The following is a 12,157-nucleotide window of genomic DNA, read 5'->3' on the forward strand; positions in this document are numbered from 1 at the left end:
TATCGGTGTGGCAGATCTTGGCTCACCTGCACAGAACCCTGACCTCAACCCCATCGAACACCTTTGGGATGAATTGGAATGCTGACTATGAGCCAGGCTTAATTTCCCAACATCAGTGCCTGACCTCACTAATGCTCTTGTGGCTTAATGGAAGCAAGTCCCCTCAGCAATGTTCCAACATCTAGTGGAAAGCCTTCCCAGAAGAGTGGAGGCTGTTATAGCAGCAATGTTCCAACATCTAGTGGAAAGCCTTCCCAGAAGAGTGGAGGCTGTTATAGCAGCAATGTTCCAACATCTAGTGGAAAGCCTTCCCAGAAGAGTGGAGGCTGTTATAGCAGCAATGTTCCAACATCTAGTGGAAAGCCTTCCCAGAAGAGTGGAGGCTGTTATAGCAGCAATGTTCCAACATCTAGTGGAAAGCCTTCCCAGAAGAGTGGAGGCTGTTATAGCAGCAATGTTCCAACATCTAGTGGAAAGCCTTCCCAGAAGAGTGGAGGCTGTTATAGCAGCAATGTTCCAACATCTAGTGGAAAGCCTTCCCAGAAGAGTGGAGGCTGTTATAGCAGCAATGTTCCAACATCTAGTGGAAAGCCTTCCCAGAAGAGTGGAGGCTGTTATAGTAGCAATGTTCCAACATCTAGTGGAAAGCCTTCCCAGAAGAGTGGAGGCTGTTATAGCAGCAATGTTCCAACATCTAGTGGAAAGCCTTCCCAGAAGAGTGGAGGCTGTTATAGCAGCAAAGGGGGAAACAACTCCATATTAAAGGCCATGATTTTGGAATGAGATGTTCGACGAGCAGGTGGCCACATACTCTTGGTCATTTAGTGTATCTTGAAAACTTGATTGCTGACATGCAAAATATTTTGGGACAATGGACGAATGAAACAAATATTAAAATGTGTTTTTGGGGCGGAGTTTTCCTTTAAGATAAATGAACTTAATGTAAGTCGCTCTGGATAATCTGCTAATTACAAACATTTCAAATGTAAAGATTTTACAGATCTCATATTATTGTATTGTATTTTTTTTCATTAAATATTGTTGCAAATGTATAATTTGTACAGTTTATTTAAAATAAATGTTTTGTTGTGTTACATTAGACTGTGTAAAACCTAGCCGTACTACTGATTTATCTGAGAGTGAGGTGGATATTTAGCATTTATCAGAAAAACATGATAATTTATCTCTCTGAAATGAAACCATGAAGTGATAGATTTTAAACAAATACATGTCTGTCATTGAACAACCCCATAGGGGCGGCAGGGTAGCCTAGTGGTTGGAGCGTTGGACTAGTAACTGGAAGGTTGCAAGATCCAGTCCCTGAGCTGACAAGGTACAAATCTGTCGTTCTGCCCCTGAACAGGCAGTTAACCCACTGTTCCTAGGCCGTCATTGAAAATACAAATTTGTTCTTAAAACTGACTTGTGTGGTAAAAATTTTTTTTTTGAAAAAACACACCAATCTACAGTAAAATCTAATCTACCAACATTTCTGAAAATTTATATATACTGTAGTGTTTTGAAATTAAACTCTTCATGTACAGAGGCAGGCTAGCATGTTAGAAGGCCACAGGCTCTTGGCCTAGTGGTAAACAATTTAAAAGCTATACAGTTAGCGGCTAGCAAGGATAAGGATCATAACAATAGTAGGCCATGGGGGCAGCCATCTTGGGAGAAGACACAACATGACGACGTCAGAGGGCATAACAATGACTTGCTGGTAGCCAGTTTGACCCATAGAGTGTAATCGGGGGAGAGATTTGACCTCATGGCCTGAACTATACCATAAGGGTCAAATAAACAGGACAAAGTAGTATGCCCAGAGGCGTGAGATAGTAACATGTTAACCCTCAAAATGAATACGCACAAGATAGTCGTTACACGGTAACTGAGCTGCACTTCCTAACCTCCTGCCAACTGTATAAACATATTAGAGACACATATTTCCCTCAGATTACACAGACGCACAAAGAATTTGAAAACAAATCCAATCTTCATAAACTCCCATATCTACTAGGTGAAATACCACAGTGTGTCATCACAATAGCATGATTTGTGACCTTTTGCCACAAGAAAAGGGCAACCAGTGAAGAACACACACATCATTGTAAATACAACCCTTATTTATGCTATTTTGCCTTTTGTACGTTAAATATTTGCTCATTGTTGCAACACTGTATATATGTAACGGTCTTCTTGTGATGAAATAGAGGCGGACCAAAAAGCAGCGTGATTATATTGATTCATGTTTAATAACAAAAAGGATCAACACGAACACTACAAAACAACAAACGTGGAAAACCACAAACAGCCCTATCTGGTGCAAAACACAGAGACAGGAACAATCACCCATAAAAACACACAGTGAAACCCAGGCTACCTAAGTATGATTCTCAATCGGAGACAACTAATGACACCTGTCTCTGATTGAGAACCATACTAGGCCGAAAACATAGAAATGCCCCAAAACATAGAAAAACACACAGACTGCCCACCACAACTCACGCCCTGACCATACTAAATAATGACAAAACAAAGGAAATAAAGGTCAGAAAGTGACAATATAGACATAATCTAACATTTGAAATGTCTCTTTTTCTTTCATGTTTACTGTTCATTTCTGATTGTTTATTTCATTTTTATTTATTATTTATTCCATTTGCTTTGGCAACGTAAACATGTTTCCTACGCCAATAAATCTATTTGAATTGAATTGACTGAGGGACTTACACTTTCCAGAGGGCTCTCAAAACTCCACCCCCTAGTAACCACCCTTGGCAACCAATCAGAATGGTCCGGTGTGCCAAAGGTGTGAATGACCTAAAGTTGAACTCTAACTAAGATGTGGCACCTGAGCGATGGTTTTATAGGACTATCTACACTCATGTTGCTTCTTCCATTAACATAAACAAGTACATTCTTCACCCCAAAAAATATTTGATTTGGCAAAACAACAAGATGCTACAAGTTCAACAAATGCTTTAAAAACTCACATTAGGCTTTAGGAAGGTGTTCCTAATACTTGGTATACATAGTGTATATCCCCATCATATCTCTCAGAACAGTACCATGGTCATTTTATTATTATATTAAGTGTGTAAGGAAACATATGAGACATTAGTTCGTTGGCCAAGTAACCGAAAGGTTGCAAGATCGAATCCCTGAGCTAACAAGGTAAAAAAAAAAAAATGATCGTTCTTCCCCCTGAACAAGGCAGTTTAACCCACTGTTCCTAGACCATCATTGAAAATAATCATTTGTTCTTAACTGACTTGCCTAGTTAAATAAAGGTTAAATAAAATATGCAATCTTAGCTTCTGCTGCATATCTACCAGCTCTAAAAACAGCCTTCTTATATATCCAGACCTGGGTTCAAATAGTATTTGAAATTAATATGTTATCTGGGCTTGATTGATCTTGCCTGGTCAATGGAACCAAAAGAAAATAGCTGCAAAAGTGCAAACCCATCTGGTACTCCAGGCAGGCTAAAGCAAATGACAAGTATTTGAAACCTTTTAAATAGACATTTGAACCCAGGTCTGATCCCTTCCCACCACTTGAGAGGCCCACCCCCCAGAAACCACCATCCCCCAGAACCACCACCCACCAGAATAACACGCTGTCCTTAATATAGACATAGTTTGCCATGATTTCAGCTAAATGTCCGTCGGGCTCACTCCTCTGCCACAGCAACATGGGAGTCTGATAGAGCACCTATCACATGCTGTCCTAAATATAGGCCATGGCCCGTCTTGATTTCATCTGACCGACTGTCAAACTCAGTGACTCAGTGCCACAGCAATATTACAAGAGGTTTTCAGACTGAGAGACTGCAAGCGACACGATCACAGACCCGCCAATCGCAATCCTCTGCTTTGCCATGGCGATAAAAGAAAAAAGTATTTCTGACTGATTAGCACTGGGGTTTAACAATAGAAAAGTGTTTCTGAATGACTAGCACTGGGGTTTTAACAATAGAAAAGTGTTTCTGAAGGACTATTGACTGGCTGGATATCTTCTCATATTCCGTTTGCTCAGTTGTTCTTGTTGTTGTTTTATTTGTGCGACTGTGAAGCTCACTCCTCTCTGCCACACAGCAGCAACACAAGAGGCTTTCTGGGACATGGATTGGGAGGAAGGCAGAACCATGGAGGGACTGTCTATAACCCACTGGGTGAACAGCCCAGTCCGCCACCAGGCCCTGTTTCAAGGAAGGGACTTGGACGACTGTGTGGAGGACCATGACCTGTTCGCCCTGCCCGGGCCAGCCTTCCCCGACCCTGGGGTAGTGAGGCCCGACCCTGGGGTAGTGAAGCTAGAAGGGGTCTGCGACGGTACTACCACAACCCAACCCCAGCGGACTGAGCCTGTTTACCAGGTGCTTCTGGACGTGTCCCAGTTCAGACCTGAGGATATCATGATTCAGGTGTTTGAGGGATGGCTCTTGATTAAGGCTCAGCATGGAGCCAGAATGGATGAACATGGGTTTGTTACCCGAAGCTTCACCCGTCAGTACCCACTGCCTGAGAAACTACAGCAGGCAGGGGGTCTGAGGGCTCTACTATGTCATGATGGGATACTGGTGGTGGAATCCAAACAGAGAACACCTGTTAGGATACAACACAGTGAGGAGGACCCCTATTGATTATTGACTGTTGATTATTGACTATTGATTATTGACTGTTGATTATTGACTCTTGATTATTGACTGTAGATTATTGACTATCGATTATTGACTGTTGATTATTGACTATTGATTGTTTGCTGTTGATTATTGATTATTGACTGTTGACTATTGATTATTGACTCTTGATTATTGACTGTTGATTATTGACTCTTGATTATTGATTGTTGATTATTGACTATTGATTATTGACTGTTGATTATTGATTATTACTGTATTGATCAGGTAAAGATGAGGTCAGATCAGCTGTTACAGTACCACTAACATGAGTGATTGGTTCATTTGTGGTCTGTTATTTTCGTGTGAAGTTAAATTTTCAAATATTTCTCTAAACATTGTTATTGTTACATTTCTATCTGACGCTACTTTGCTACAAAAAGCTGTTGGTGCTAACGTTATTGAATTATATAACAGCAGTAATGATATATTTAAAATCAATTTTCTTAAAATACGTTTTTTCCTCCTCGCTTTGAAAATTTACTCCAGCTCCTCTCACCTCAGTTAAAAAAAAAATGCTTATAATTTTAACAAATATGAAGTGTATATTTAATTTGGTAAATGGACAGAGGGAAGTTCCTCTCCAGTCATTGAAAACGTATGATATCTATGACATAAATGGGAATGCTAAGCATGAGGCTTTCAGCATCAGTGACGATGTTGTTTTTACAGTACAAATTTTATGAGATTGTTTAGAAATTGTTCACTGTTGAAAGAAGATACTTAAAAATGCGATAGAACAATAAATATTGTTATCAGATGTTATCGGTCTAAGGCACTGCATCGCAGTGCTATAGGTGTCACTACAGACCCTGGTTCGATCCTGGGCTGTATCACAACGGGCCGTGATCGGGAGTCCCATAGGGCGGCGCACAATTGGCCCAGCGTCATCCGGTTTTGAGGAGGGTTAGGCCTGGGGGAGCTTTACAAGTAGGCCGTCATTGTAAATAAGAATTTGTTCTTAACTGACTTGCCTAGTTAAATGAAGGTTAAATAAAAACAATTTAAAAAAAGATGTTACATTGTTACGGATTGTTTACATTGTTTACACCCATGTTACATTCTGATAAAAAAAGGATATGTACAAACTATTATAAATACAGTAGGATTCCGATACCATCTAGAATCAAGAATCAATCAAATCACACCGCTCAACTAAAGCGGCCAGTGTTTGATTGGTGTTGCCCATTAGATTGTTCATCTCCCTAGCTGCACCTATAAGGGGTGATAAGTGCCAGAATTAAGCATTGTGAAGCTACTGATACCTTTCACAAAGTCACCTAAACGTCTTCCTAGCTCTGAATGAATTAACATTGACTTGTCAATAGAGACAAGTTTTTTTTTCCAAGGCATCAAACTTGCCGACGCGTTCACGTCACGTTTATGTCACATGACACATACACGTCATGTAGACATAGTTTTCACGTCATGCAACATGACACAGACAAGTTACTTGTCAGTTTGCTTGTAAATTTATTAGGAACGATCTTACCATGAACACATTTCAAACGTGATGTTTGCAAAAATGTACATGATTTTGTAAAAAAAAAAAATATTGATTGAGAGTAATCTAATCAATTTCATTTGTCGATTTAGCTAAAATAGGCACCTCAATACAATAATTATTAGGCTAGTTGATATCGCAGCCAGCCACCATCGCTGTGTAGATATGCCTATTTCTCACATCAATACACACCTATAGGGGGTGATAAGTGCCAGAATTAAGCCTCGTGAAGCTACTGATACCTTTCACAAAGTCACCTAACGTCTTCCTAGCCTCATAAAATACCTCCATGAATTAACATGGACTGTCAATGGAGACAAGGGATTCTTTGTTGGAGGTAGTCCTATTCAGAAAGAGGTAGGCCTTTAATGGAGCATTCAAAATATCTCGGAACTCTGCAATCTCTGACTTCCGACTTCAGTGTGTTCAAGACAACTTGGAACTCGGGAAAAAAACAAGCTCAGACTGGGATTATTTGTTGTTTTGACCGGTCATCCTACTCGGAATTCCAATTCAGAAACTCTGTCATCTTTCTCTGACCTGAAAAGGTCAGAACCCCTAGTTCCTGGAGAACAGGAAATGGAGGACATCAGGTGGGTCTGGGTGTTGGGCAGAACCCCTAGTTCCTGGAGAACAGGAAATGGAGGACATCAGGTGGGTCTGGGTGTTGGGCAGAACCCCTAGTTCCTGGAGAACAGGTAATGGAGGACATCAGGTGGGTCTGGGTGTTGGGCAGAACCCCTAGGTCCTGGAGAACAGGAAATGGAGGACATCAGGTGGATCCACGTCTGGGTGTTGGGCAGAACCACTAGGTCCTGGAGAACAGGAAATGGAGGACATCAGGTGGGTCTGGGTGTTGGGCAGAACCCCTAGTTCCTGGAGAACAGGAAATGGAGGACATCAGGTGGTTCTGGGTGTTGGGCAGAACCCCTAGTTCCTGGAGAACAGGAAATGGAGGACATCAGGTGGGTCTGGGTGTTGGGCAGAACCCCTAGGTCATGGAGAACAGGAAATGGAGGACATCAGGTGGATCCACGTCTGGGTGTTGGGCAGAACCCCTAGTTCCTGGAGAACAGGAAATGGAGGACATCAGGTGGGTCTGGGTGTTGGGCAGAACCCCTAGGTCCTGGAGAACAGGAAATGGAGGACATCAGGTGGATCCACGTCTGGGTGTTGGGCAGAACCCCTAGGTCCTGGAGAACAGGAAATGGAGGATATCAGGTGGGTCTGGGTGTTGGGCCGAACCCCTAGGTCCTGGAGAACAGGAGCAGAGTTAAAGGGAACAGGGTAGGAGACAGAGACGTAAACAAGCAAACACACAGGTTACAGGTTTATCAGGTAAAAATACAGTTACTGAATGATTTAATTTAAAAATGTTTGATTAGACATGCAATAATGTTAATGGCGGACAGAAAAGAAAGGAAACCTGTCAGTGGGGTTGATGAGGGAGGTAATGGATGGTCCCTGAAAAAGATAAGAGAGGTGAGTTGGGAGAGAAACTCCAAGGTGATGTCATGACCACTGGAGTCATACACCTTAACAGTACCTACCTGGAAATGGCGATTACTTAAAAAGAAAATGTTTGAACCTTTATTAAAACTATTTGTTTTGAATGACGGCCTACCGGGGAACAATTAATTGCCTTGTTCAGGAGCATAATTACATATTTTTTTACCTTGTCAGCTCAGGGATTTGATCCAGCAACTTTTTGCTTACGGTCCCAACTCTCTAACCACTAGGCTACCTGCCACCCCTGGTCACTTAACGTGACCCAGCGCTTGGCCTTGAGATGGACTATTTGGAGATAACCCCTGGGCCAGTGTAGGTACTGTTGACAGCATGGCGATACCGCCCACCACGAGGAGGCAAATAGTTATAATGTGAGATTTTTATATTCACCTTAATGGATGGTGACCCCAGCTAGGAGCGAAAGAGCACCAAGGTATCCCAGGTCTCGTCTTCCTTTCGTCCTTCTTCCAAGTTATTAGCCAGGATGTTCAAAGCACCTGGTCCCCTTGATTCTCCTCCGGTGGCTCTCATTCTGTTTCTCCTGCGCCTTGTTCATGTTCAGTCTCACCTTGATTGACAATAGAAAGGAATGCAATTATATTTTATGTTATCACAAATACATATCTTATATATATATATATATATACATACATACATACACATATATATATACATCTTTTGAAGGCCAGAAAATAAATGAACAGTGAAAATTTTTACCTGGTCAAAAACCTCCACATCCTTCTCAGTCAGGTGGTCCTGGAAGGCATTCCGATCTTGTTCGACAACTTCTATCAGGGATAATAAAGTATGTTATACAAAAAACAGCAATAGAAAGTCAATTACAACATGTTTCACATTACAGTATAGGCAATAATTTATAGACAATTGCACATTGCTTACCTCAGTAAACAGTTGCGGCTCCCGCCCGTACAGCAGGTGATAGGGGGAGTATTCTGGAGGCCTGGACGCTGCTCTTGTGTGCAAAGATAAATACTTTCAGATTGTCCCTCCCACCATTCCTGGTACCTGTCAAGGGACTTGCCCATGGCAGAACCCGTTGGTCCCTTAATCCAAATCTGGAGCCACCATACATCTACACATTCACATTACATATAACTCACGCCCAGGCCTTTAGAATTCTCCCCCATACTCTACAGTATAGGCAATAATTTATACACAATTGCATTGCATACCTCAGTAAACCTACTTTTTCAGACGGGAGCCGCAACTGTTTACTGAGGTAAGCAATGTGCAATTGTGTATAAATTATTGTCTATACTGTAGTGTCAATTTCTAAAAAATAAAAAAGAATTACAAAATCTAAATTACTGGGGGCCAAGCTACATTTGGTTATCATCAAGCTAGCGAACTGTTAAACGCTATTTTCGTACAAACATTAACACAAACACATTTTATTGTGACATCACGTATTTACATATATTACCTGAACTAATCTGAGCCTTTGTTGATAAAAAAAAAAAAAAAAAAAAAAATTGGATCTAATAATGTTGTTGAAAAAAAGTACAGAAAGTTTGAATGGCATTTGAATAACCATCTCCTACACATAAAACCATTAGCAACCTAGCCTAACTCCATTACTTTACAATGGGGAAAATACCCTTCCGTTTTTTTACACGGGAAAAACTGTATATTTCTAACATTTATGGTTGAGATGTAATTAATAATATAAAATGCACACCTTATGACTTTCATTAACACGCAGGCGTCACACAGACATGGTGACTGACAGTCAGACGTTCAATAGTAGGCGACAGCCACAGGGTGGTACGGTTGCCTAGACTTAATTCTGGCTCATACCACCCTCCATTACTCAGACTGATTACGTATGGTTGTTGAGTGCGAAAAGGGGAGTGTGTGATCAGAGAGGCAGGGGCCACCGCTGCAACTAGTCCCTTCAACTTTAAACGGCAAAGACTCGGACGAAGTAACGGGATTTTATTGCACTTATTATTTTATTTTTTATTACAGTAGCAAAAGATAACTGGATTGCGAGGTAGATCGTATAAGAAGGGACATTTAGGAGGGAGTGCGCCTTCAGAGCTAGTGTAGTTTGTATAGGCTAGCCCGTTAATAAGAGTTTGCTGGTTATTTGTTTTGCGGGGGCGCCAGACAGTAATTTGTTTGAACTATGGCGCTCAAGGCGAGGGCTTTATACGAGTTCAATTCCGAAAACACAGGGGAGATATCATTAACGGAACATGAAATAGTGAGCTTGTACAGCGAACAGGACATTGAAGGCTGGCTAGAAGGATCCAACAGCAAAGGCGAGAGAGGTCTCTTCCCCGCGTCCTACGTCGAGATCCTAAATAACGATACCGCGTCCACGTTTAATAATAACAGCACATCAGAGGATACTTACCGGGGATCCCGATACGCCAATATTCCAACCGGAGGTTTCGGGGACGCCTCGAATAAAACATTAAATCAAATTGAAAACTTGTCCAAAACATCAATAATATCGTCTGGGTTTACAGCGTCCTCGCCACTTGCCCCAGCGCAGCAGCAGCAGCACGGTTACCAAGCCAGCCAGGGCAGCGATGAAGACTGGGATGAAGACTGGGATGACACCTCTACAGTGGCTGACGAGCCCGGGGTTGTTGGTGGCAGTCACCAAGGGGACTTTGATGGCAATGGATCGTCTACATATAGCGTGTCAACATCTTCTATGTCCAGAAGTGGCAACGCTCAACAAGCCAAGAGCTCTGCCACGGTCAGTAGAAACCTCAATAGGTTTTCAACATTTGTGAAATCAGGAGGGGAAGCGTTCGTGTTAGGTGAGGCAGCTGGGTTTGTGAAAGATGGGGATAAGATCTGTGTTGTAACGGGACAATACGGTCCAGAATGGCAGGAAAACCCATACCCATTCTCCTGTACCATAGACGACCCCACCAAGCAGACCAAGTTCAAAGGGATGAAGAGTTACATTGCCTACAAGCTGACGCCCACCCACACACAGACCCAGGTAAACAGGAGGTATAAACACTTTGACTGGCTCTACGCCAGGCTGGTGGAGAAGTTCCCTGTCATCTCGGTGCCCCACATCCCAGAGAAACAGGCCACGGGGCGGTTTGAGGAGGACTTCATCTCTAAAAGGAGGAAAGGGTTGATATGGTGGATGAATCACATGACTAGTCACCCGGTCCTGTCCAGATGTGATGTGTTCCAGCACTTCCTCTCCTGCAACAGGTAGGTTTCTCTCCTCTGCTCTCCGCGCCAGTCTGTTTCTATTCTTGTGTCCTATAAAACATGACAATGAGTTGGCCAGAACCCTTATACTATATACCTGGTTGGAGAAAATTAGCAAGCTAACTTTGATCGACTATTGAGCTCAACTCTGGATAAGAGGTTACAGTGAAAGTGACTCACCTTTTTAGCCAGGTAGGTACATTTTCCAATGGCAATGAATCCTTCAGAACTAGCCTGTTCTCAGGCAGGCTAACTCAGGGATAACTCAATTTATCCTGAATTAAAAAGTCTCTGAGCTGTGAGTTAGAGGACCAATGAAATTAGATTTCCCTCCTTCTCGCAAATATTGCTTCATCATCCCCTTTAATTTTGAGGAAGACAACTGATTTAAATATTTGCGTTAGAAACTTCACGCGCAGTAAAACTTGTGTATAATAACATTATGTTTTCGATAGGATTGGAGAAAAATGTTGCTTGTACGTTAGGTTTGAATGCTATCCAGATTGTCACACCTTCATTTTTAACGACCTTGTGCCATCCCTGTATGTTTGGGTAATATCGGCGCTGAACACTAGGGGCGCTATTTTCAAACCCTACTGAGCCTCTGTAATCTAGAAGATTAAGCAATTCTAATGTAATGTAAAATCTCATAGCAAATGACAGTCTCTGACAAACTATTTGCAGGACAGACATTCCAGCTCATAACATTATACATGTAACTCAAAAAATGCTACTCGCAGTTTGATGCACGAGCAATACAAATATTAGACAGCAAGGCTCTTGATCCAGGAGAAGCTAGATTTTTACAAGAAGCTAACTAGCTACATGCTAACTAGCTACATGCTAACTAGCTACATGCTAACTAGCTAGATGCCTACTAAATTAGCAAACGAATTGCACAACTGCAGAGCAATTAACACATTTTAGACTTAATAATTATAAGATGTCTAGCTGGCAAACATTTAGTTATGAATTCCATACTGTAACTACAATAGATCATCTGGCGCATGCTGCACCACAGTGGGTGACTCACGAGGCTCTGGTCTCTCGTTGTTATGTGCTTGTTAACAAACACCATGTGCCTGGGGACTACCAGTAAACTTCATAATGAAAAATTATATGACAGGTGAAATGAAGAACGTTGTCTGTATTTACTTTTTTTATTTTTTAAATTGTACTCACAGTATTGAAAACCATACCGTGGACGAGGATTATTTAAGATACTGTTTGAAGATGGGCAGGGACTGTGCTGTCCT

At 41.8% G+C, this 12,157-nt stretch overlaps 2 protein-coding genes across 3 annotated transcripts; both read left to right on the plus strand.

Moving 5' to 3' along the window:
* The first annotated feature begins 3,810 nt into the window (after positions 1-3,810).
* On the plus strand, positions 3,811-5,633 carry LOC139398527 (heat shock protein beta-3-like). Of its 2 annotated transcripts, none has more exons than XM_071144475.1 (2): positions 3,811-3,899; positions 4,098-5,633. In XM_071144475.1, the coding sequence occupies exons 1-2, from the start codon at positions 3,881-3,883 to the stop codon at positions 4,643-4,645; spliced, it is 567 nt and encodes a 188-aa protein (XP_071000576.1). In that variant the 5' UTR covers positions 3,811-3,880; the 3' UTR covers positions 4,646-5,633. The 2 variants fall into 2 exon arrangements, with proteins under 2 accessions (XP_071000576.1, XP_071000577.1); XM_071144476.1 differs by having other exon boundaries at positions 3,826-3,899; positions 4,076-5,633.
* Positions 5,634-9,754: 4,121 nt separating this feature from the next.
* Positions 9,755-10,901, plus strand: LOC139398526 (sorting nexin-18-like; the record flags this gene model as incomplete). Its single annotated transcript, XM_071144474.1, has 1 exon — positions 9,755-10,901. A coding segment is annotated over exon 1 (1,058 nt), but the record flags the coding sequence as incomplete, so codon positions are not given.
* Between the last annotated feature and the right edge of the window lie 1,256 nt (positions 10,902-12,157).

The sequence above is a fragment of the Oncorhynchus clarkii genome, unplaced genomic scaffold, assembly GCF_045791955.1.
Source record: "Oncorhynchus clarkii lewisi isolate Uvic-CL-2024 unplaced genomic scaffold, UVic_Ocla_1.0 unplaced_contig_7067_pilon_pilon, whole genome shotgun sequence".
NCBI classification, from domain to species: Eukaryota; Metazoa; Chordata; class Actinopteri; order Salmoniformes; family Salmonidae; genus Oncorhynchus; species Oncorhynchus clarkii.